The sequence below is a fragment of the Petaurus breviceps genome, unplaced genomic scaffold (assembly GCF_028583685.1).
Source record: "Petaurus breviceps papuanus isolate PSGF00001 unplaced genomic scaffold, PetGlider_PUasm1.0 186, whole genome shotgun sequence".
In the NCBI taxonomy this organism is placed as follows: Eukaryota; Metazoa; Chordata; class Mammalia; order Diprotodontia; family Petauridae; genus Petaurus; species Petaurus breviceps.
Window position 1 is genome coordinate 19725402 of NW_027185798.1, and position 22058 is coordinate 19747459.

The 22058-nt window shown below is 50.0% G+C and overlaps 2 protein-coding genes across 8 annotated transcripts in view; one reads left to right on the forward strand and one right to left on the reverse strand.

Annotated features, from left to right (window-relative positions):
- The first annotated feature begins 1593 nt into the window (after positions 1 to 1593).
- Positions 1594 to 12490, forward strand: TIMM22 (translocase of inner mitochondrial membrane 22). 3 transcript variants are annotated; one of them, XM_069089727.1, is made up of 5 exons: positions 1596 to 1878; positions 5478 to 5674; positions 6291 to 6363; positions 9578 to 9670; positions 11404 to 12490. In XM_069089727.1, exons 1-4 carry the CDS (start codon positions 1641 to 1643, stop codon positions 9652 to 9654), a joined length of 585 nt encoding a protein of 194 aa, XP_068945828.1. In that variant the 5' UTR covers positions 1596 to 1640; the 3' UTR covers positions 9655 to 9670; positions 11404 to 12490. The 3 variants fall into 3 exon arrangements, with proteins under 3 accessions (XP_068945829.1, XP_068945828.1, XP_068945827.1); XM_069089728.1 differs by lacking the exon at positions 9578 to 9670 and having other exon boundaries at positions 1594 to 1878; XM_069089726.1 differs by lacking the exon at positions 11404 to 12490 and having other exon boundaries at positions 1597 to 1878; positions 9578 to 10232.
- Positions 12343 to 22058, reverse strand: part of ABR (ABR activator of RhoGEF and GTPase) — a 300539-nt gene continuing 290823 nt past the window's right edge. For all 5 annotated transcript variants that reach the window (XM_069089720.1, XM_069089721.1, XM_069089723.1 and 2 more), the window contains 4 exons: positions 21843 to 21977; positions 20101 to 20206; positions 17646 to 17793; positions 12343 to 15228 (listed from right to left, as the gene is read on the reverse strand). In XM_069089720.1, coding sequence (XP_068945821.1) covers positions 15139 to 15228; positions 17646 to 17793; positions 20101 to 20206; positions 21843 to 21977 — 479 coding nt within the window. In that variant the 3' untranslated portion in view covers positions 12343 to 15138. The remainder of the gene's footprint in view (positions 15229 to 17645; positions 17794 to 20100; positions 20207 to 21842; positions 21978 to 22058) is intronic.

Sequence of the window (22058 nt, forward strand, 5' to 3'; positions counted from 1 at the left end):
CTTAAAATCTTGCCCACCCAGATTGCTGTTCTAATAAACCTTGAATTTTGGGGCCAGCACCTCTAAATCTCAACAACAGGCATAGATGGAATGATAAAAGGGCTTATGGTTCATGTATTACATGTGTCTGTCTATCTATACATATATATGTATAGCTAATTCTTTTTTAAAAAACACACATCTCTTGGCCTTTTATTTTAGATACATGTATGTGTATATATGTAGGGTATCTGTGTGCATATGCATATTTGCACATGTGAGCCGAATATGCATTACATACACATGCAGGTGCGTGCATATGTTGCACACATCTGTATACACGTGCATTGCATGTGTGACATATGTATGCACACATTGTTGGTGTTGTGGCAGACATGCTGTTTTGTAACCTGCAAAAGCCTCTGTACAGGATCCCACTACTATGAAAGTTCGTCCCTCCGCAATGGAGACCCAGCAGTGGGGTGGGGGTGGGGACAGGTTTTTTTTTTTTTTGCCTTTTTTCCCCTGGAGGGCAATTGGGGTTAAGTGACTTGCCCAAGGTCACACAGCTAGTTTTTGTGTTAAGTGTCTTGAGGCCACATTTGAACTCAGGTCCTCCCAACTCTAGGGCCAGCGCTCTATTCACTGCGCCACCTAGCTGCCCTGGGGTGGGGGTGGGGGGCAGTTTTGAATTCTTAGAGCTTAGAGTTCCGGGCTCCCATTCCAGTCTCAGGGAGGTTCCTTCTGCTAAGCCACATGACCCAAGGAAAGCCTAATGCGTCAAAGGCAGGATTGGACTCTCTATGACCTCAGTTTCCTCATCTGCTAAATGGGAGGGTTAAGACTAGCCCACCTCTGAAGTCCTCACCTTGCTAATACCAGCTGTAAAATGGAAGCAATACCTGCAGCAGCCCCCGACTGGTAAATGGCAGCTGTCCTCCAGCTCTCCCCCCTCCTCATCCACCCACCACGATGGTCAGTGTCCCGCCCGGCCCTCAGGTCTCAGGGGAAGACCTCGGGCCTGCAGCTTCGCCCTCCTCACACAAACTGAAGCCAGTAGGCGAGGAACCCGAGGTCACGTGGGAAAGCGCGGGAACCGCGCCTCATGCTCCGCAGTCCAGGGCGAAGCAGGGAGGGAAGAGGGAGGAGTTGGGCGCATGCGCCTTTGCCCTGCTTCCCGCGAGCCTAGCTTTCCCCGGAAGCTCCTCGAGACCCTGCAACGCGCTCCAGCAGCCTCTAGAAGGAGAGAGAGGACTAGGCACGGTATTGTGCAGCGCGAGCCTCTCTGGGAAATGTAGTTCCCGGATGCCAGGGCCTGTCGCCCAAACTTGAACTACAGCTCCCGTCACGCCCCGCGCGGCCATGTAACAAGAGCCCATGGTCCATATGCTCAGCATCCCCAAACGACAAATTCCGCTTGACAGTGTCTTGAGTCCAGCGGAATTGTCTTTAAAAAAAACCTCATAGCTCTTCAGGGGCGCTGTGAGTGAGTGAACTTCGCTCGTGTCCTCGGGCAGGCCAGGGAAAATTTAGCGTCGTGCATCGAATCTGCCGCAGAGAAACGTCCGGCGCAAGCGCTGGTGTGGAATCTGCCGCCGCCGGAAGGCGGGCAGACCGAAAGACCGGCCGGCAGAGCGCGCCGGGCAGGGGCACCGGCGGTCATGGCGGCGCCAAGCCCGGCTCCTAGCTCCGGCGCCTCGGCGCCCCAGTCGGCCGCCGACGCCCCGCTCCAGTACAGCCTGCTCCTGCAGCACCTGGTGGGGGACAAGCGGCAGCCGCGGCTCCTGGAACCCGGCGTGCTGGGTGGGATCCCGAGCCCAGCCAAGAGCGAGGAGCAGAAGATGATCGAGAAGGCCATGGAGAGCTGCGCCTTCAAGGCCGCGCTGGCCTGCGTCGGGGGTGAGCGGAATCCCCGCGGGGAAGCTCCGGGACGTCGTCTCTGACCCCTCCCGTTTCGCCTCCATTCCCCGGGGCCGTGGCTCCCCGACCTCTGGCTCATCTCCCTCTTGCAAACATAGACTCTCAGCAGTTGATTTCTGGAGGGTGCGAGCGTTAGTGTCGGGGAGCTGCGCCTGGGGGAGGGGTCGCTCCGCAGGGAGCTGATGCGGGCCTGGACAGCAGTGGGGAGGGGCAGGGCATGGAAGGTAGACTGGACACGTGCGGCACGAAGGGCAGCCTGGCCAGGAGTTTCCCCAGGGTTTGGCCATCGCCTTCACACACTGGTTGAGTTGAAGAGGAGGGGATCCCTGTTCACTTTGAGGTTCTGTGTCACAGGCAGAAGCATCCTCCAGTTTGCTGTGATGGGTCCGAGATTTAGAGCTGGAAGAAACCACAGAGATCAGTCAGACCAGGGCATGTGAATCTAGGATTTAGGACAGATTTCAAGGGGTCTGTCCAGTTGGATGGGGAAAAATAACGCCTTTATTTTCACTTACCTGTAAATTAAATGTTATTTCTTTCAGTTACTTAAAAAACATCATTCATATAAAAGGTCCATAGATTTCATGAGACTGCTTAGAGGTGTGTTCATGACATGAAAAATGTCACAATCTCTAGATAATCTAGACTAACCTCATTTTATTGATGAGCAGCCTGAGGCCCACAGAAATTGTCACACAGTCAGTAATAGAACCAGGACTGAAACTCAGGTCATCTTGAACTCCAAATCCAGCGTTGTTTCATTGCACTATATTGCCATAAAACAGTAATGTATACTCTAACTGGAAAGGCAAGACATTAACACGTGAAAAGCTGCTATTATAAGGCACTGTATGATAGATGGATAGTACAGGTTGTAAATTAGGTTTCTGTGACAGAGTGGGAAGAGGCACTTGGAGGAGAAGCATGGGTTGGAGTGGGAGGTGTTGGGAAGCCTTGTGAGCAAAGGTACAAGGCCTGGAAGGGAGGAAGAGATGAATAGGGAGAGTAAGTAATAATAGCTGCCATTTTCAGCGTTTTACGTACATTATCTCATCTAAGTCTTATAACAAGCCTATCTAGTAGATACTGCAAGTGTTTCATCCCCACTTTGCAAATGAAGGCACTGAGCTCTGGAGAGGTTAAATGATTTGGAACATGGTTATATGAATAGTAAGGATCAAGGGCAGTATTTGGACCTTGATATTCCTGACTTTAAGTATCCAGTGTCATGCCTCCTCTCAAGCAAAACCAAACTGATTATGAGTGGTCTTGAATGCCAGTTTGAGGAATGTGGACTTCATTCTGTAAACCTGAAGGAGTTATGAATGAGAGAGGAGGGGGAGGGAGACAGAGGAGAGGGGATATAATATTTCAAGAAGATCTTGGTTTGCAGTATGGGTGAGGAAATGAGAGGAAGGCACCAGTTAGGAAGCTATTGTAATAATCCAGCTTGAGATCTGGACTAGGGTGGACGCAGTGAAAATGGAAAGGAATGAACAGATATGAGAACAGAACTTGGTAAGTGGGTATAGAGATGGTAAGAATTGAATGTCAGATTTTAAGACTGGTGCCGTGGGGATAATGGTGGTGCCTTTGACAGGATTAGGGTAAGTTAGGCAAGAGCTGCCCTCTGTGTGTGGTGGGGACAAGGGACGAGCTTGAAGCTGGTGAAAGGAGGGACAGTTTCCATTCAGTTATATGATGTGTCAAGTGATGGGGACACTGAAGTCAGAATTAGTGCTTGGGAGGAGTCAGGGCTAAAGACAAAGATATGGAAATTTTTCACTGAGGTAATAATTGAAATTGAGTGTGGATGAGTTCTTTGAGGGAGAATCTAGCAGAACAGCAGTGAGTAGTCAGCCTTGGGGAATAACTACAGTTGGGGGGTCCTGGAGCACCCATTGCAGTTGTGCTTGCAATAATACCATAGTATTAGGGAAACCACAGGAGGGTGGATAACAATGTTGAGGTCAGAGAGAATGAGGACTGGGAAGAGGATTTGGTGATTAGAATCTGGTCAAAGTAGGGGCGGCCAGGTGGCACAGCGAGTAAGAGCACCAGCTCCAGTGTCGGGATGACCTGGGGATCGAATCCAGGCTCAGACACTTAGCACCCACCCAGAAACACCTGGCTGTGTAACCTTGAGCAAGTTACTTAACCCTGACTGCTTAGAAAAAAAAAAAGAATCTGGTCAAAGTACTTATCAGGGTGGAGGCCAGATTGGAATAAACCTGGAGTGACTACGAAGTAGAAATGGAGAGCACAGACCAAGCAGGTGAGATGCTGTTGGGCTGGGAAACGGAGAGGAGAAAGATGCTAGCCAGAGTGGGCAGTTGAGGCTTTCAGGGTGTGTGTGAAAGTCAAGGGCAGGGGTGGGAAACCTGTGGCCCACACCTGGTCTAGAATGCTGGAAGGTTGGGGAGATGAGGGGCTTAGCAGTTGGTGCTGACCCTGCACGCCTTTGCCCAGGCCGCTCCGCCTGACCTCGGACTCTTAGAGTCCCCAGCATCCTTCCAGGTTTTCTTTCAACTGCCACTTCTTCCTTAAAGTCTTTCCTCTCTTCATTTTCTCTCCCTCCAAGTTGTGAGTGTGCTCTCTCTCTCTCTTCTCTTCCTCCCCCTCTCCTTCCATGATCTTGTACTTATTTGTGTACATGCTACATTCCTCCTCTCCCGCCAATAGACTGTAACTACCTTGAGGACTAGGATGTTTTCATTACCGGCACAGAGAGGTGGTATGGTGGGTAGAGGACTTAACTTGGAATCTGGAAGGCCCGAGTTTGAATCCTTCAGACATTTCCTAACTGTGTGACCCTAGGCAAGTCATTTAACTTCTCAGCCTTGGCTTCTTCATCCATAAGATGGGGATGAAGAAAGCACCCACCTCAGAGTGTTGTTGTATATACCTTAAAGTGCCTTTTTAGTGTTTGCTATTATTATTACCTATTATTACCCAGCTGTACACACAGTCAGTGCTTAATGGTTTGGTTATTTAGCTGAATTGACTATCACCACAGCACTCATGGTACTCCTTATATAAAGGGTGAAAATGAGTTTGGATAAGGTGGGTTGTAGGTTTCAGAGGAAAGGGAGGAATCATGGGGACCTTCCTTCTTGGCAGTTTCCTTTATCTGGATTTCCAGGAGAATCTCCCCATATCTGCCCATCACCAGATTCCTGTGAGCTTGAGGAACAGCTTCAGGCATAACTATAAAATTATGTGGCAGGTTTTAGAGTTAGCTGTTGGTCTACAGTGTTTCATGTCCTTCTATTCTCTCATCAGGGAAGTCGTTTGGGAGCCAAGAACCCTTTTGTAACATGACGTAGATGTTTTTTATCTTGTATACTTGCCAGCACGTGTCATTGTGTTTAGTGATCATTAGAGTGCCCATGATTAACACTCATGCTCTTTATAATATGCAGCCCCCAAACAGCCTCTGGTTACCTTCTCTTGTCCGTGAGCACTTTCCAAAAAGTAGAGACATCAGGGGAGTGTGACTGCTGGCAGAGGTCATTTTGTAGTCCAGAGTTACTACAGGAGACTTGGCGAAATAACAGTTTTTCCTTTTACTTATTCAGGATTTGTCTTGGGAGGAGCATTTGGAGTGTTCACTGCTGGCATTGATACGAATGTGGGCTTTGACCCAAAGGATCCCTATCGAACACCAACTGCAAGAGAGGTTCTCAAAGATATGGGACAGAGAGGAATGTCCTATGCCAAAAACTTTGCCATTGTGGGCGCCATATTCTCCTGTACGGAGTGTCTAGTGGAATCTGTAAGTGATGGCTTTCTGAAAGATTTTGGTTCATGGACATTAACCTTTAGCATCCCTGCCTGGTACAGATGCTGTGGAGCTCCTGTGCCAGGGAAGCAGCGAGAAACCAAGAGGATGAGTTTCCTTTCATCACCCGGCAATCTGGGTGGGAACCCCTTCCAGGGGCGTGAGAGTTAGCTTTCTGGCACATGCCTGTATATCCTGTGTATATCCAGCTCCAAGCTGGCTTCCTTTTCCATGTGGGAGTTAAAAGGTTGTAGTTTCACTTAATCTGCCTGGGTCAGGCTAGTTAGGAAGAGAGATCCTGGCATCCTAACGGCTTGGGACCTTCTGTATCAGGTGCCCTGGTGCCATCTGCAGGAGATGCCTTTGAACAAACCTAAACTTTCAGAGTCGCCTTTGAATTTGCACCTCAAAATTTTAAAAATAATGAATGTTAAAAATTGTTTTTACATAAATTGGAAAAAAATATTTGAAAAAAAGAATTCTTTTCAAAAAAGATGGGATTTTTATTAATGGCAAAATGAATTGGCCAACTAGAAACCCGTGATTCGTTTTGTGATTGTTTGTCTGGTTTGTTTCTGTGGCACTGACCTGTATTTTTCAAATCCTGCAGTATCGGGGAAAATCCGACTGGAAGAACAGCACCCTCAGCGGCTGCATCACTGGAGGAGCCATTGGCTTTAGAGGTCAGTGGCCCGCTCTCGTGGGGGTGCCCTTGGTGATTGGGGGCGGCATCGCCCAGAGGGCAGCCCAGGTGACCATCGTTTCCTGATGCCTGCAGTTCAGATTTAGCCATGTGTGAATGTTGGCGTGCAGGTGGCACTTCATTGCTCTGGGGTATAGTGGAATGAGGGTTGGATTTGGAGTCTGAGGATTGGGGGCTCCAGTCTGATATAACCCAGGCAAGGCTCAGGGATTCGTGTTCTTCATCTGTAAGAAGTAGGGGTTGGACTCACTTCTAGTTCTAAAATCTCTGAGTGTACGATCTGTGCAGGAATTTAGAGAGGAAGAATCATCTCTTTGACAGTGAGCAGTCCCAGGAATGGTTATACTGAAATTGATTATACCATAGGGAATTTTATCTAGGTTTCTTCCTTTTTCTTTCTTTTACTTTTTATACTTTGAAAAGAAGAATCACTTCCCACTATATTGCTCCCCACTCCCATCAGTTGAATTGTCCCTTATTCCAAACACAAATTTGAGCAAAATCTGATCAATGAAACAACTGTGTCTCATAGGCTCCCTAACACTCCACTCCTCTTTCCTGACTGGAAGGAGGACATGTGTTTTTTCCTCTTTTCTCTGGGACCAACACTTTGAATCAGAGGGCCTGAGGTCAGACCTCAGTTCTGGCACTTACTCCAGAAAGACCTTTCCCCCCTGCCCCAGCTGACCATTAGAGCCTTATTCCACAAATCTCCACTTCCTATGGTCTAGTCAGATTACCCTTCTAACTTCATATGTTACTCACTGCCGTCTCTGGGCTTTGCCCTCCCTCCCTTCTGCCCCTGGGAATCCCATCTTCTTCCAGTCTCAGTTCTCACACAGCACCTTCTGCAGGAGGCTTTCCTGACCTTTCCCCGCTAAATCACCATGTACATAGATCTGTTTTAGATGGAGGCATGTGGTGCAGTGGAGTCCAACTCAGAAACAGCCCATTCCTCTGTCCCTGTGAAATGCGTGTGTCTTCATTTTAAAATGTACTGTTATCAGGGGTGGCTAGGTGGTGCGGTGAACAGCTGTGTGACCTTGGGCAAGTCACTTAAACCCAACTGCCTTCCAAAAAGCAAAAAAAAAAAAATGTACCGTTATCTATGTTTGCATAGATCTATGCATCTTTATTTGTATTGTTGCATATTTTTTCAGTTACATTTGAATCTGGTCCAGGCCCACTCATGTGTTAGAAGCCGTGGTGTAGCAGATACTCAAAGCTAGAAGGCCCTGAGTTGTCTAGAGAGGATGCATTAGCAGGCGTCTCCTTGTGAGTGAGGGCGCCAGCCTGCTGGGATCTTGTGTGCTCCCTGGTTGTCCCTGGTGCGTGCCTCTGTGTACACAGCAGCTTGAGGGCAAAGACGATGCATTTAACCTTTGTCTTTGTGTTTCCTCCTCCTGGCCCATAGGAAGCACTTGGTTGGTAGGTCAGTCACTTCATCTCTTTGGGACTATTTCATGTGGAAAACAAGGGGGTATCATTCCATGATCTCCAAGGGCCCTTTCGCTTCTACATCCTTGATCCCATGGCCTGAGTTGGGCAAGATTTTAGTGTTTTCACTGACGTTATTGTGGTTCCCTTGGTTCTGTTCCCAGAACTAAGAATTAGTTCAGTGCCGTGTTTCATCGCGTTTGTCACATTCACTGGTGTTTGTGATATAATACTATCGTGTCCCACTCTCATGCTGCAGTCTGCTCAGCCATTTCTCATTGGTCTTCCATATTGTTTGCAGTTTTTTGCTACCAAAAAAAAGTGCTGCTATGAAATTTTGGTATCTACAAGACCTTCCCCTCTCTTTGCTTTTGGGGGGCATGTGCCCAGCAGTGGGATTACTGGGGCAGAGGCTAGTGACTTCCTGCAGTCACAAAATGCTTTCTAGCATGGGACGAATCATTTGTAGCTCCACCAACAGCCTGTTAAGGTGCCTGTCTTTTTCAGAGCTCCTCCAGAGCTGACTATGGCTCTTGGCATCTCTGCCAGTCTGCTGTGCATGTGAAGTGAAACTCTAGGTTTCTTTTTGAAAAGGACAGTTAGATTCCTCTTGGCCCTGTGATTTTTTTTTTTGGAGGGGGGAAGGCAAGGCAGTTGGGTTAAGTGATTTGCCCAAGGTCACACAGCTAGTTAAGTGTCAGCTGCCTGAGGCTGGATTTGAACTCAGCTCCTCCTGACTCCAGGGCCAGTGCTCTATTCACTGTGCCACCTAGTTGCTCCAGCCCTGTGATTCTGTACTCTTTATTTTGGGGCCCCTGGACCACACTTGACCCTTTGAAGCATTTAGAAAGCATGTTCCATGTGCTAGGAGACATTTCAGTTACCTGCCTGTTGGTTATCCTTCTGTTCAGGTAGAACCAAACACAGGTGTTCTAATGACTTTAGAAGAGTGGTTTGTTTTTTTTTTGGAGGGCAATTGGGGTTAAGTGACTTGCCCAAGATCATATGGCCAGTTTTGTGTTAAGTGTCTGAGGTCAGATTTGAACTCAGGTCCTCCTGACTCAAGGGCTGGTGCTCTATTCACTGTGCCACCTAGCCACCCTGGAAGAGTGGCTTTTTAAACATTCCATGTTATAATTCCCCTCCATTAGGATAAAATTTAAAAGTTGCTTTGTTATTAAGCTGCCATCTGTTGGTAAAATTGGTGAAGATTCTGTGGAAGCAGCAGGCATTGCCCAACAGCTCTCTAGCCACCATCACCTCCTGGCTTGCCCAGAATCTAAATCCTCTTTTTTGTTTGTCCATAATTGCTGAAAGATTTGTCATCATTACCCCTACCCTTGAGCCTTAACCAAATGGTTGTGTTTGATAGAGGAATAGGGAGAGCTTGCTGTTTCTTTGCTGAATCTTCTCCTGCCTTTGCTACTGCCTTGGAGCAAATTGGCTGCCTTCCATTCTCCTTTAATCACCTCTCTATAAACAAATGTCAGGGTGACAAGCTGTCTACTTTATTGGATTCCAAGGTTGATGCCCTTAGACTGGGTTCCTGTTCTGAAGAAGCTCTTGCTTTGGAAATGAACTGATTAATTCACTCGGATGAGAGGAGCCAAATGAATGTGTAGCTAGCTGCTGCAAGGGGGCCGATTGTCTGGGGCCTTGCTGGCCGCTTTATCTGTGTTCGTGCCATTCTCCAGCTAGAACTTAATCTGACGTCTCTTCCATACCCGGAGTGGTTGATCTCTCCTTTTGTTTTGCAGCTGGTTTAAAGGCCGGGGTCATTGGCTGTGGAGGTTTTGCTGCTTTCTCTGCTGCGATCGATTATTACTTACGATGAGAGGAGCTTCTCCTGGGTGAGAGACTGAGCACCCCATCGGGAGCCTTGCATGGAGGAGGCCTGTCCTTTAAGCACTTTGCCTGAACCATGAGTCTGAAAGCTTCACTGGGTTTGCTTCCCCTCTCCTTGAGTGGTGGGTAACACAAGGTGGGCTCTGTTGGTCACGTCTGCCGCGCCTCCAGTTTCCCGAGCAGCTACACTCAGCTCTTTCCAGGTGCTGGCAGACTGCCTTTGATGGTGATCCTCAGTCCCTCCTGGACTCCACCCAGAGCTTTCTAGTAAGAAATGCCACAGAATAGCCGCTTCGAACAGCTCAGGGACAGTTTGTTGACTTTAAGGAGTTATGAATTGTGATTGCAGCTGTCCACCCTACCTTTATTACTGCTAACAGACATTCTTTACTATCCTATGTTGGGATTTTTTGCAGGCAACATATCTGTGGTTCCCTTATTTGAGGGAAGGGAGAGGGTCTGGGGGCAAAGTAAAAGTCACTTGTTCCTTCTAGCCCATTCTGTGGCTACCACCAGGTCATCCTTACTGTGGAAAATGTATATTTAAATACAGTTTGAAAAGACAGATTTGATGGTCTTTTTCTCTTTTGTCAAACTCTCCCCAGAACAGGACTTGGGTACCTACCCTGTGGCCCAGAGGGAAAGGGGTGGGAAGTTCTGACTGAAGCTAGGCCTAAGGGTGCACACAGGGACATGTCCATCGTTGGAGACCATTACAGACATGCCCACTGAGTATATCCCTGGGGTGCATGGTATTCTCCCTTTTGGCTTGCTGACAGCCATGTTTCCAGCTGGCTGAGCAGACAGGCTTGGTTTTCTTTGACATTGGCTTAAGGAGCCAGGTGTGAACGAGCCTCACTCCTTCTTAACTTGGTGGCTGAATCCCCCCTCTGCCCTCAGTGTTGTCAGTGGGAAGTTGTTGTGAGGGTTTTTCCCCTCCCTGTGTTCTCCAGTATCAGTCTCAGCTTTGATTGAGTCCAAAGCAGGCGAATATAAGTGACAGCCACTCACCGACCTTGCTTTCAGAGTGCTCTATTTGGCAGGATCTGTGTTTTACACCTGACGCTTGGGCATCTTGGGCCAGTTTGGTGTATAAATGAAAAGGCTCTCAGACTAATAGCACACAGGAAGAAAATGAAGGTTTGGTCACCTGGCGAGAGACACTGCCCTAACATGTCAGGTTTGAGCTGTTCTATGTCCTAAAGGACGCTTTTATTAGCACAAAATCCAGATGCCCTCTCACCATCTCTCCCATCAACTCGAACATACTTTTTAAATCCACAGTAAATCCATCTCTGCCCAGGGAAGCAGTTTGATTAAACCGGGCAGGAGAATGCCCAGGGTAGGGGGACTGGTCTGGCAATGGGAAATGGCATTCCTCAGACTTGACTCTGACATCTCAGGCAGTTATCCTGATGCTGGGATGGGCTGGGTGGGGCCCCAGCTATGCACCCCTTTCCCTTCCTATCACACTGTGCAGCTACCTTACCTGCATTATCACCTTGATTTTCACCCTCCTTTCAGAGGAATTCGCCCAAATGTTTACAGCTGAGTGTGCCTCTGTACCCAAAGCAGTGTGGTTCGTGCCAGCCAATCACACCCTCTTCTGGCTGCCTGTCTCTCATCTCCTGGGCAGATCCCCACAGCCTTCTGATAATGAATTCAACATGATGCTTCTCAGACCCCCTGCATGGCAGGCCGCTGCTGCTATTAGTCTTGACGTTTCTATTCTTGACAGTTCCTTTCAGGGCAAACAGGAGCTGACAGTGGTTCCAGCACCCCTGACACCCATACGGCATTTTGGGAAGCACTGTGGAGGCAAGTTTCCTCATCCTATACAATTACCTGTCAGAGCATTAGGACACCACGTAGCCAACTTGAGTAGCATCCAGCCCAGCCATGGCACGAGGCCCTGAATGTCGTTATTAATGAATCAATGAAATGCTCTATTCTCCATTGCCTTTGAGAAGATGAGCTCTGTGGAAGCTGGTTCAATAAACTGAGCATTGTCAGAATTGACTATTCAATCAGAAGAGGAGATGAATGGTTTCCTGTTTTAGATGGCCAGATCTATAGTATGAGCTCATAAACTAAACACTAATTTTCAAAGACATCTGTTCCTTCTCTCCAGAATAAACACAGTACTGGGTGAGCTCTGGCCTGATGTGAGCCGGCATCATCCCTCTGGCACCCGTGGATGGGAGCTTGGGGACTACATTGTGCTTCAGCCCCTTTACAGACAAGAAGCTCTTTAGAGTAGGCCTGGCCCTTGCCAAAGAACAGCCTCTGTCTTCCAGAAGAAAATTGAGGAAAATTTAAGAGAGAGAACCCATTGTGTGTGCTTGAAAACACAAGATCCCCTGCCTTTTACCCACCATCCAACCACTTTTTGGGCCCCTTCACCCTCTGAACTTTTGGGGAGTTGGCATCCTACCAGTGGGGGCAATAAAAAAGCGCCAGCTTTTCTAGCCAAGACCATAGTGGCTGGTGGTAACACCAACAAGCTTGCTCAACCAAGATCCAGGAAGAAGACTGAGAAGCTTTTTCTCATTAACCTTGATTCCATCTTTGACTTGAAGGGGAGGCGTAGCTGAGAAAGCAGCATTCAGGAAAAACATCTGGATGCTGCCAGGTCTTCCCTGGGCCACTGAGAAGGCAAATGTCCACACCACAGGGCTGTTTTGTGCAAATGTTGGGGCTTTGCATTTTTATTAACATTTTCCTCTCACATGGTTTACATCCATTTATAATAATCTACATAATTGAAACAACACAGACAAAAAAATATATCCTTACCAACTCATTAAAGTCAAATTATTAATGAACAGCCCTATCCTACCTGTATCTGCAAAACACCAGATCTCCCAGGCCCCTGTGTGGAAGAGGGCAAGGTGACTGGAGGGGGCAGGATACCTGCAGCCTGTCTTCTGGGTGCCACAGAGCAGGCTGCAATGGCTGGGGCCCAGGCTGTGCCATCCCTAACTTGAGAAAGTGAAGGATCTCTCTCTTGTACAGCTTTGTCCTAGCTCAGTACCTATCCTTTCTTCCCACTGTGGACTTTGAGATACATAAATATTTTTATTTTACCTTCTCCTTTGCCTCTACTTTTCTCCTGCTTCCTTGTCTCCAGGTGGCAGCAGCTGACTCCCTAAGAAGCCAGAAGCTGCTCCTCTTTTCCCACTGGCTTCTTGGAGGGAGCCTTGGGGCAGAGGGCTCATCTTCAGCTGCCGCCAGCCTGTCAAGCTTTCTCTCCAGTCCTAGGACTTGATTTGGAAGTCAAAGAAAAGCTCCATGGTCCGGGAGGCTAACTTTGGCGTGCCAAGGCTACTGGGCAGCTGGGGCCTTTGGACTTGGGGATTTTCCTCTTCATCTGGTATGCTAGAACCTCTGCTGCCAGTGGGTCCCTTCCCTTTCCCTGACATTGCCAGCCTGTGGCCTTAGCCAGCTTCTGGGCAAGGGAGAAAAAGGACCAGAGGGAAGTGCTTCTCACAGAAGGGGCTGCATCTCGTGGGCTGGCATCTGATCCAAATTGGGCCTTGAGCACCAGCCAGGCAAGGCTGCTCTCAGTTTCTAAGAAGCCAGGAATACACTGAGGGCAGTCTTCTTCCACATGCCCTCAAACACAGGGTGCCCTGCCTTTCTACAAGTCAACTCTATCCTATCATTATGTGGATGGAACTCTCACTGGGCTCTACAGTCCCAAAGCCAGGGGTATGGACGAGGGGACTTCCCTCCTCTTCCCAGCACTAGGTAACTGGTCTCAGGTGAGTGAGAATCCATCTTGCTCTCCACAAGTCATGCTGTGGTGTTGCCAGGTTGGCTGGGGAGTGTGAATTAGGTGTGCGTCGGTCCTCTGAAGAGCAGCCTCAGAGAGGCCAAACTGCTCCCTCCCTCTAACCCCCTTCCTGTAGCTGGCTGGGAAGGTCACTGCCAGAAGTCAGGCAGGCAGGAGAGATGGGGTCTGAAAGAACAGCACCACAGAGGCCAACTGCAACCATCATGCCCAGGCCTCAAACTGTCATACCCCAGGGGCTCTAGCAAGGCAGGAGAGGGGGTCTGTTCCGTGGCTGACCTGCCTCATTCTGCTGGCTGGGGCAGGGTTGGAAAAGGGCTTGGGGGAGGAGGGGATTTCAGAGATCATGCTAGATCTCCCCAAGGGCATAAGGGGGTACCCTGTGGCAGTGCCTGGCTACAGAGCACCCAGGTCTAAGGCAAAGGTTTTGAGGAGGTAAGAGAAAGGTGCCAAGGGCTGGGGCTGCCCACTGAAGGCTAACTCCTTTCCTGGGCACCTGGGTCAGTCCTATTTGTAGCCCCAGGGGGAGACAGGCCCCAGCAGAAAAATAGCTGTTAGTCCCTCACTCACAGAGCTGCCTTCCCTGCCCCACCTCCCACCTCTCTCCTTAGGGACCCAGAGCTACACTCGGTACCTCTCACTTCCCAATCTGTGAACACAAAATGAGGAGAAGTGGCCCAAATTCTTCTGTTTCCCCAGCATCAGAGATTTAGAGGAGAGGAAGGAGTTCAAGGTCTTCTAGTCCAAGACTTGTACTTGGCAGGTGAGAAAACTGAGGATCACAGGGGAAGTGACATGCCTAAGGTCATGTACACCCTTGTGAGTCGAGTTCCCCCAAACCCTCTGGATGGACAGCAGGTCACCCGCCATGAGTCTGCACACAAAGGAAATAGAATACCAGGGAGGAAGGAAGTGAGAAGCAGGGGAAGAAAAATCAGGTGATAATCTCTCCTAGGAATGAATGGGGTTATAAAGCGGGGAAAGGAAACGAGGACGGACCCTTCTGGACACACTCCCAGGATGAGAGATGCTCCAATGGCAGCTCCCAGAGTTGTCTCTGGACCCTTGCTCTGAGCCAGGGGGGTCAGCGTGGCCCCTTTTTGTGGTCTGGCGGCCTCACCGGCACCGAGGCAAAGCAGGACACGGCACCTCAAAGAGCTCTCCCAGGCAGCGGCCCTGGGCCAAGGCTTCACATGCAGGGCTGTGGGGTGGGAGTTGGTGGAGGAAGTGAAGAGGAGGGCCTTCTGGGAACAGTGCCAGGAGAGGGCAGCTTGGCAGAAGTTGCAGAGCAAACAAAAAACCTCTGCACTTAGCCTCAGAATGAATGAAAATGCCAGAGGAAAGAAAGGTCCAGGTCCCCAGCCTGAGCCGGCCACTACCTTTTCTTCGTGACAAATATACACAGGATGATTCCTGAACACCACAGGGCATCAGACATGAGCGGAAATACAGAGGGGCAAGGATGGAGCACAGCGGGATGATGGGCCGCGGGGGAGGACGAGGCCAGCTTTGTACAGGGCTGCACAGGAGACATTCCAGTTCTCAGAAATCCCCTTCCCTTGTCTGGTCTGCTCCGTCTGGTTTTGTGGGGTGGTGGTTTTCAAGTCTGTGCTGAGCCCCAGGGCCAAGCCAGGGGGAGCTGGTGCCCCCGTGGTGGACCCCGTGCCGCCCATGCCTGTGCTAAACGTCCGTGGAGAAGTACAGTGTGTTCCGTTTCAGTTCTGCGAAGGAGATGGGCGGATGCTGCAGGTAATATAGGAGGACCTGGACCTGAGGGGAAGCAGAAGGGAGGCAGTGAGGGCTGGAAGCTGCCCCAGGCCCCTGGGAGGGAACTTCAAAATCCAGGAGCTTGCCCAAAGGCAGCACGGGACAGGACCCCAGGACCAAACACCAAGAGCCCACAGAGACCGCGGGGTCTTCCGGTCCAACCTGGTTATTTTGGAGAGTATCAGCAATGGGGGTTTGAACTCAGCTCCTCTTACTCCTAAAGCCAGTGCTCTCACTTAATAAATGCTTGTTGACCCACTGAATGGGGTGAGTTAGGAGAGAAGGCATCTCCTTTAGGCAGCATAGCCTGAGAAGGCCAGGAAGTCTACTGCAGCTCTGCATCCTGCAGACCCAGGGGGCAGCGTGGGCATGAATGCCTGGGCTATGGCCTCATGCCCATCCTGGAGGGGCAAAGGCTTCCAGACTGAGACGGAGAAAAAAGCAACTTTGGACAGGTCAACCTGACAGGAGCAGGCCTCCTGAGATCTGGGATAGGAATCTGATCAATCAGTAAGTACTGACTGAAGCGTCTGGCTCTGTGCCAGTCACTGGTGCTAGCTGCTGGAACAGCCAGATGTGGGGCCTTCTCTCATGTCACCTGGGGAGGCAGCCATCCCTGGGGCGGAAAATGGCAACCTTCTCCTCTGACCAGGGCTGGCTTTCCCTCCCCTGCGCTCTCTCCCTTATTCTCAGGCCTTAGGGGAGCTCAGGGACAAGCCACTCCAAGTCTGGAGTTCCTTTTTTTTTCTTTTTGGAGGGGGCAAGGCAGGGCAATTGGGGTTAAGTGACTTGCCCAAAGTCACATGGCTAGTAAGTGTTAAGTATCTAAGGCTGGATTTGAATTCAGGTCCTCCTGACTCCAGGGCCTGTGCTCTATTCATTGTTCCACCTAATCGCCCCAAGCCTGGGGTTCTTAACTCTGTTTGTATCCCAGACCCCCTGGCAGTCTGGTGAGACCTATGGGACCCTTCTCAGAAGTAGTTTTAAATGTATAAAAAATAGGGTCACAAAGGGAACCAATGAAACAATTTAGAAAATAATGTACACACACGTATATGTGTATACATACACACAGTGCATGTATGAGTATGCACACACATGCATACATATGTGTATATGGGTATACATACACATGTGGGGGTTATACACATACATGTACACATACATATACATACACATACCTATATAAACAAGGTTATAACTGATATTCTACTTGCCTTCTCAAGGGGTGGGGTAGGGGCAGGAGGGAGAATTTTAATTTCAAAAATTTTTTAAATGTAAAAATTTTTTGAATGTAATTGGGAAATATTTAATGAAATTAATAAAATATATATATTTTTAAAAAGAAAAGAAATCCTGTCCTAAGGGCCTTGAGTTCTGCCCCTATGGCCCACTGACCCCCTGCTGTTACATATTAGGGAAGCTTTGGGACGACAGCATCACGTGACTTTTCTTCCACAGAGGACAGGAGCAGGGAATCATGGGAGCCACTGAATCCAACCCCCTCATTTTACAGATGAAGAAACTAAGGCAGCAAGGGATTAAGGGGCTTGTGGGTCTGAAGCTAGTGGCCAAAGGCAGGATTTGAGCCTGAGTCTTACCTGACTCCAAGGCCAGGGCCGCCTCCACTATGACACGCCTTCAGTGATTTGGGGGAGGGGGGAGGAGGTGGAAGAGAGAGATCCTAGCACTCGTGTGGGGTCCTGGGAGGAGAGGACCTCCAGGCCCTGCTTCTTTAAAAGCTGCCTCCTGCCCCTGCTGGGGCCCGGCACTGTGGGGCGGAGATCTCCTGAGCTGGCTGTAGGCAGGGGGATCAGACCCATCTACAGGGAGCCAGCCAGCGGATCATGCAATCTCTCTTCTAGCAGCCCATGTGTTCTTTCTTTTTCAGATCAGGCTGTAATTTCACTGGCCTGACAGTAACTGCCAGCTTTTATATGAAGCTTTATGGCTTGCAAAGTACGATACAAATATTATCTCATTGGATTCTCATCCTGCCTGCCCTCCCTCCGAGAGGTAGGTGCTCTTCTTATCCCCATTTCACAGATGAGGACACAGCTTAACTTAACAGAGAAGTTGAGTGACTTGCCCAGGGTCACACAACTAGTGGGTGTCTGATGCAGGATTTGCATTCTGTCTTCCCGACTTCACTTCTAGCTCCCTCTATGGGGAACTCTCAGGGAGGCAAGGCCTTTACCAGTGCAGATCTTGAGAGCTTTCTGTGGCACCAAGAGGCAAGTTCAGGGTCTCACAGCCAGGACGTGTCAGGGACAGGATTTGGATTCCAAGCCAGGCCCTTTAACCCCTGTGCCACCCTCGCCCTCTGTTCTTTCTCCTCAAGTACCTGAGGGAGGCAGGCTCTCTCTGCTTCTGATCCCCATCTGCCAGTGGGAAACAGAGGCACCCCACCTGGTGATTACCTGTGCCATGACGTCATGAGACCAGATGTCCGAGGCTGAGGTCAGATGTCCTTTGCTCTCCACCTCAGACGGTCTCAGTAATGTTGGGCCAAACACAGTGGCCAGATTGTGAAGGGACATTTTGTTGATGGGCTCCTTTTCAGCAACCCTGGGGAAGAGGAGGGAAGGAAGAACTGGTCATTCCTGCCCTGGGCCCCTGGAGGAATGGCGCTCCAGCTTGCCCATTCTCTGCATCCACTGCCTGGGGGCCTCCCTAGGAGGCCAAGGAGCTCCAATCCCTTTGAGGATGGGCCTTGAAGGCATGACTAATTTCTAGACTATAGGTTTGGACCTTGGAGACATCTTCAAGAGGAAACTGAGGCTTGAGGGATTCACAGCATCACAAGCTTAGAGCTAGAAGGGCCCTTACAGTTTGCTGAGCCCAACCTTCTTGGGATGATTTTTTAAAAATGTATGGGGGAGGGGCGGCCAGGTAGCACAGCAAGTAAGAGCACCGGCTCCAGTGTTGAGAAGACCTGGAGATCGAATCCCGGGCTCAGACACTTAGCACCCACCCAGAAACACCTGGCCGTGTAACCTTGAGCAAGTTACTTAACCCCAATTGCTTAGGGGCGGCCAGGTGGCTCAGCGAGTAAAAGCACCGGCTCCAGTGTTGGGACGACCTGGGACCTGGAGATCAAATCCCGGGCTCAGACACTCAGCACCACACCCAGAAATAACTGGCCGTGTAACCTTGAGCAAGTTACTTAACCCCAATTGCTTAAAAATAAAAAAAAAAAATGTATGGGGGAACCATCTAGCCCAATCCCCTCATTTCTGAGAGATCAGGAGAGTTCAAAGGAAGGTCACTTGGCTAGTTAGGTGTGACTGGGCTGAGGAGGGGGCCATAGTGGCTTTGGGTTGGAGCCGGCCCTATGGAGGGAGCTCCAAGAATGGAAGGTGGCCTCTCCAAAGCCAGGGGTGAAGGGTTTGTCCCTCTCCCCCTCCTTCCAGATGACTGATGCTCAGAAGCCTGCCTTGGGTTTTCTCCCCGCCCTCCTGTCTCTTGCATAACTGGCCAGATGTACTCGCTGTGATTTCTCCCTGTAAACAGCAGGTATTAGCTGCTGTCTGTACCCAGTGCCCAGGCAGGCCTTAGCCCTCCCCCCCCTTCGTTCCTCCCCCAATCTCCTCCCATATAGCTGTCTAACAAAAAACCTGTTCCTTTCCTGTCCTCAGCATCAGCACCCCAATGCCACTTGAGAAGTGTCTCCTGGAGCTGTTTCCAGCTTGACCTGCACTTACAAATGCCCCCCAATCCCTCCTGGGGCCACCATCATCCTTTAGGGAAAACCCACAGGCCCTGCCCAAATGGAGCAGTCCATTGCCTTGGAAACAGGCAGGAAAACAGGGCCATGTCTGGAGGCAGCTGTGCAGGCCTCCTCCGCCCCCAACCCACACAGAAATTGAGCCTGGTCCAGGAGACCAGATGTGGGAACAGGCTGTGCCCGGTTCTCAGGGTGGAAAACCTAATGGATTTTCCCTTTGCCCTTCTCCATGGATGTTCCTGCTCACTCTCCAAACTGTTTGGGAACTGGATGGGACTTTGGTCCTGGCCAAACCAGAGGGGAAAGTGCCTGAGGATGGGAGGAACGTGAAACCTGAGCTCACTCCCAGCTCCATCTCCCACTCCTCTGGCCCCTTTGGAGGTGTGGGAAAGGCCCAGCCTCCTGAACAGTCAGCTTCTGCTCAGACTGAACCAATGTTCACCAAGGCAGATTCCCAGAAGCCAGAGAACCCAGAGCCCAAGGAGAACAGATGGAGGGGGGATGGGAGAGCTGATGCCATGATTCCTGAGAAGTGCAATCCCTCTTTCCAGCCCAGGCATGGGGAACCTGTGGCTTCAAGGCCACATTGAGCCTTTCTAAGTCCTTGGGTACGGCCTTTTGACTGACCCGAGTTTTATAGAACAAATCTTTTTATTAAGGGGATTTGTTCTGTGAAGTTTGGATTTAGTCAAAGGGCCATTCTTGAGGACCTAGAGGGCTACATGTGGCCAAGAGGCCGAAGGCTCCCTACTCCTGTTCCACCCCCTACCATCTAAGTTCACAGGCTCCCTAATCAAGAACTGGAAGGTGAAGAATCTTAAGATTGCAGCTCTATAGCTGGAAAGGACCTCTGAGGCCATTTAGGATTCCCTTATGCCCCCATTTTATAAAGGAGGAAACTGAGGCCCAGGTAGGTGAAGTGACTAATCCAAGGTCACACAAGCAGTAAGACTTGAAAGAAGATTTGATTCCAGAGCTAGTCTATTCTCTCTGGAAGAGGACCATCCAACCTCCCTGGGCACCTGCCTTCCTGGGGGTATGGTTATGGAGAGGTTGCCAAGATCACACAGAGGTCTAGCCTCTCCTGCTGGGTAGTCCTACCAATCTCAGGAGCCCCTTGGGCAATCCCCCCCCCCACACCTCTTTACCTTTTCAAGTGTTCTAGCAAGAAGAGGAAAGTAATGAGGTTGGGATCGGGAAGAGTTCGAAGAAGGTGCATCATACAGTTTTCCTTGGCAGCAGGATCTGAGAGGGCTGGAGACAGACGGGAGAAAGAGGGTCAGCAAGAGAGTGAGCTCATCAGGACAAGGTATGTGCCAAGGCCTCACCTACAGAGCCCACACTTTTGTCCAACTGAGCCACTGGAAGGAACCGAGAGGGGTGCATACCCTCTGCTATGCCCAGGATTAATATGACCATCCTCTTTTCTGCAGGAGGGCCATCACAGCTCTCTGGACAGGTGAGTTCTCTTTATAGACCTCATGCTGTACCCTTGGACCTAGGGCTCTGTAAGTCACAGGAAGAAGTGTGGAAGTAACCTAATCAAAGACCCTCATTTGACAAAGAAGGAAACTGAGGCCCAGAAGCCGGGCTCAGAGGTCAGCTGATCCAGCCTGGACACTATCCCTGACCAGTAGTCCTCCTGTCTCCAGAAAAGACAAGAGAGAATGCGGTGGGAGGCGGCAAGGTAGAGTTTGCTGCCCGGCAGCCAGCCAGCAGCTGACCAGTCTTTCATGTGCTGTGCTCTCCAGTCAGACTGGGAGCTCCCTGAGAGTAAAGGACTGTTTAACTTTTTTTTTTGCTTGTATCCCCCGCTCTTGGAAAAGCACTTGGCACCAGGTGAGCCCTTGATAAAGGCCTATTCATCCGTTCATTCTTCATTCACTCGTCTCTCCCAATGTGCACCGCGGCAATTGACAAAGCCTGTGTACCTTTTGCCTTCCCCCACCTCCCCCACAGCTCCCTCTTCCTTTGCACCCAACCCAAGATGGTGTTTTACTTCCTGTTACCATTTTTAATGAAGCAGAGCTGGAAGGCTGGAGGAGGAAGGGCAAACCACCTCACCAGAGCTTGGTGAAGGGGTCCCTTTTCTCTCTAAAATGAGACAAATCTCCAGTCTCTCTATCTCACTGAGGAAGGCAGTTGGGGGTAAGGGACCTGAGTGCTAGAGAGGACAGAGATAAAGGCAGAAGCTGGAAGCCAAACTCATGAGCTTCCCTATCAAGGGCTATTTTACTCTGTGGGTAGAAGGGTCAAGAAGGCAGCCTATCCATGAACAGTACAGCTGAGGGCAGAGAATCCCTTTTCTTGAGTCCCTCTGGCAAGTGGGACTGGACTTGGAAAGGCAATCCAGGCTGTGCTGATCAGAAAACGTCAATATTTGGAGAGGCAAGAGGCATGGTGTTACAATAAGAATGACAGAAGGTTGTAGAGGGAGACCATGAGCACAGGATGGAAGGGTGGGGAGGAGATGATAGGGCTGGGGGTCAGGCTTCCAGGTCAAGAGCCAGAGAGGACCATAGAGGGAGTGCTGCGTACAACAGACCACACAACAAAAACCAAGTTTCAGTTGCTCCATCAGGCTCAGTTATGTTCAAAGGTCAGCCCTGTTCTGAATATTGAGCGCCATCAAACCGTCAAATAACACCATAACAACATAATATGGCTTGGAGGCTTCTAGTGGACCTGGGAATTCAAGGCATCTGGGGTTAGAAATCTTCCCTCTCCAACCTAAATGAAAGGAAGGCGCAGCACCAATAACCAGCTGCATGTTCTTATGCCTTCCTAAATGCTCCCCAATCCCAGGATCACCTGGACAGGAGCCCCAACTGCCAGCCTTCAGCCTAAGAGAGAGCCCAGGGGAGCCCTCCAGACCTGGCGCAAATCTCACCAATGCCCTCCATGAAGGCTGGATAGAGTCTGTCTGTGAGGAGGGGCTCTGGGAGCTCCCGGAAGTACAGCTTCAAGGTCCCCGCAATGGCATTGATATCCATATCACTCAACATCACTAGCACATCCTTATTGTCTGGAGAGGAGAGAAGAGGAGAGGAGTGCGAATTAGTCACCCCCATAGATTCTTAGAGCTGCCTGCTAGGAATGCATCCAA

Bases quoted from the DNA above. Each gene is read 5' to 3' on its own strand.
- TIMM22 (XM_069089727.1), top strand. From the start codon at position 1,641: ATGGCGGCGCCAAGCCCGGCTCCTAGCTCCGGCGCCTCGGCGCCCCAG. The intron at 1,879-5,477 runs GTGAGCGGAATC...TTACTTATTCAG, and splicing joins CGCGCTGGCCTGCGTCGGGG to GATTTGTCTTGGGAGGAGCA. The intron at 5,675-6,290 runs GTAAGTGATGGC...CAAATCCTGCAG, and splicing joins CGGAGTGTCTAGTGGAATCT to TATCGGGGAAAATCCGACTG.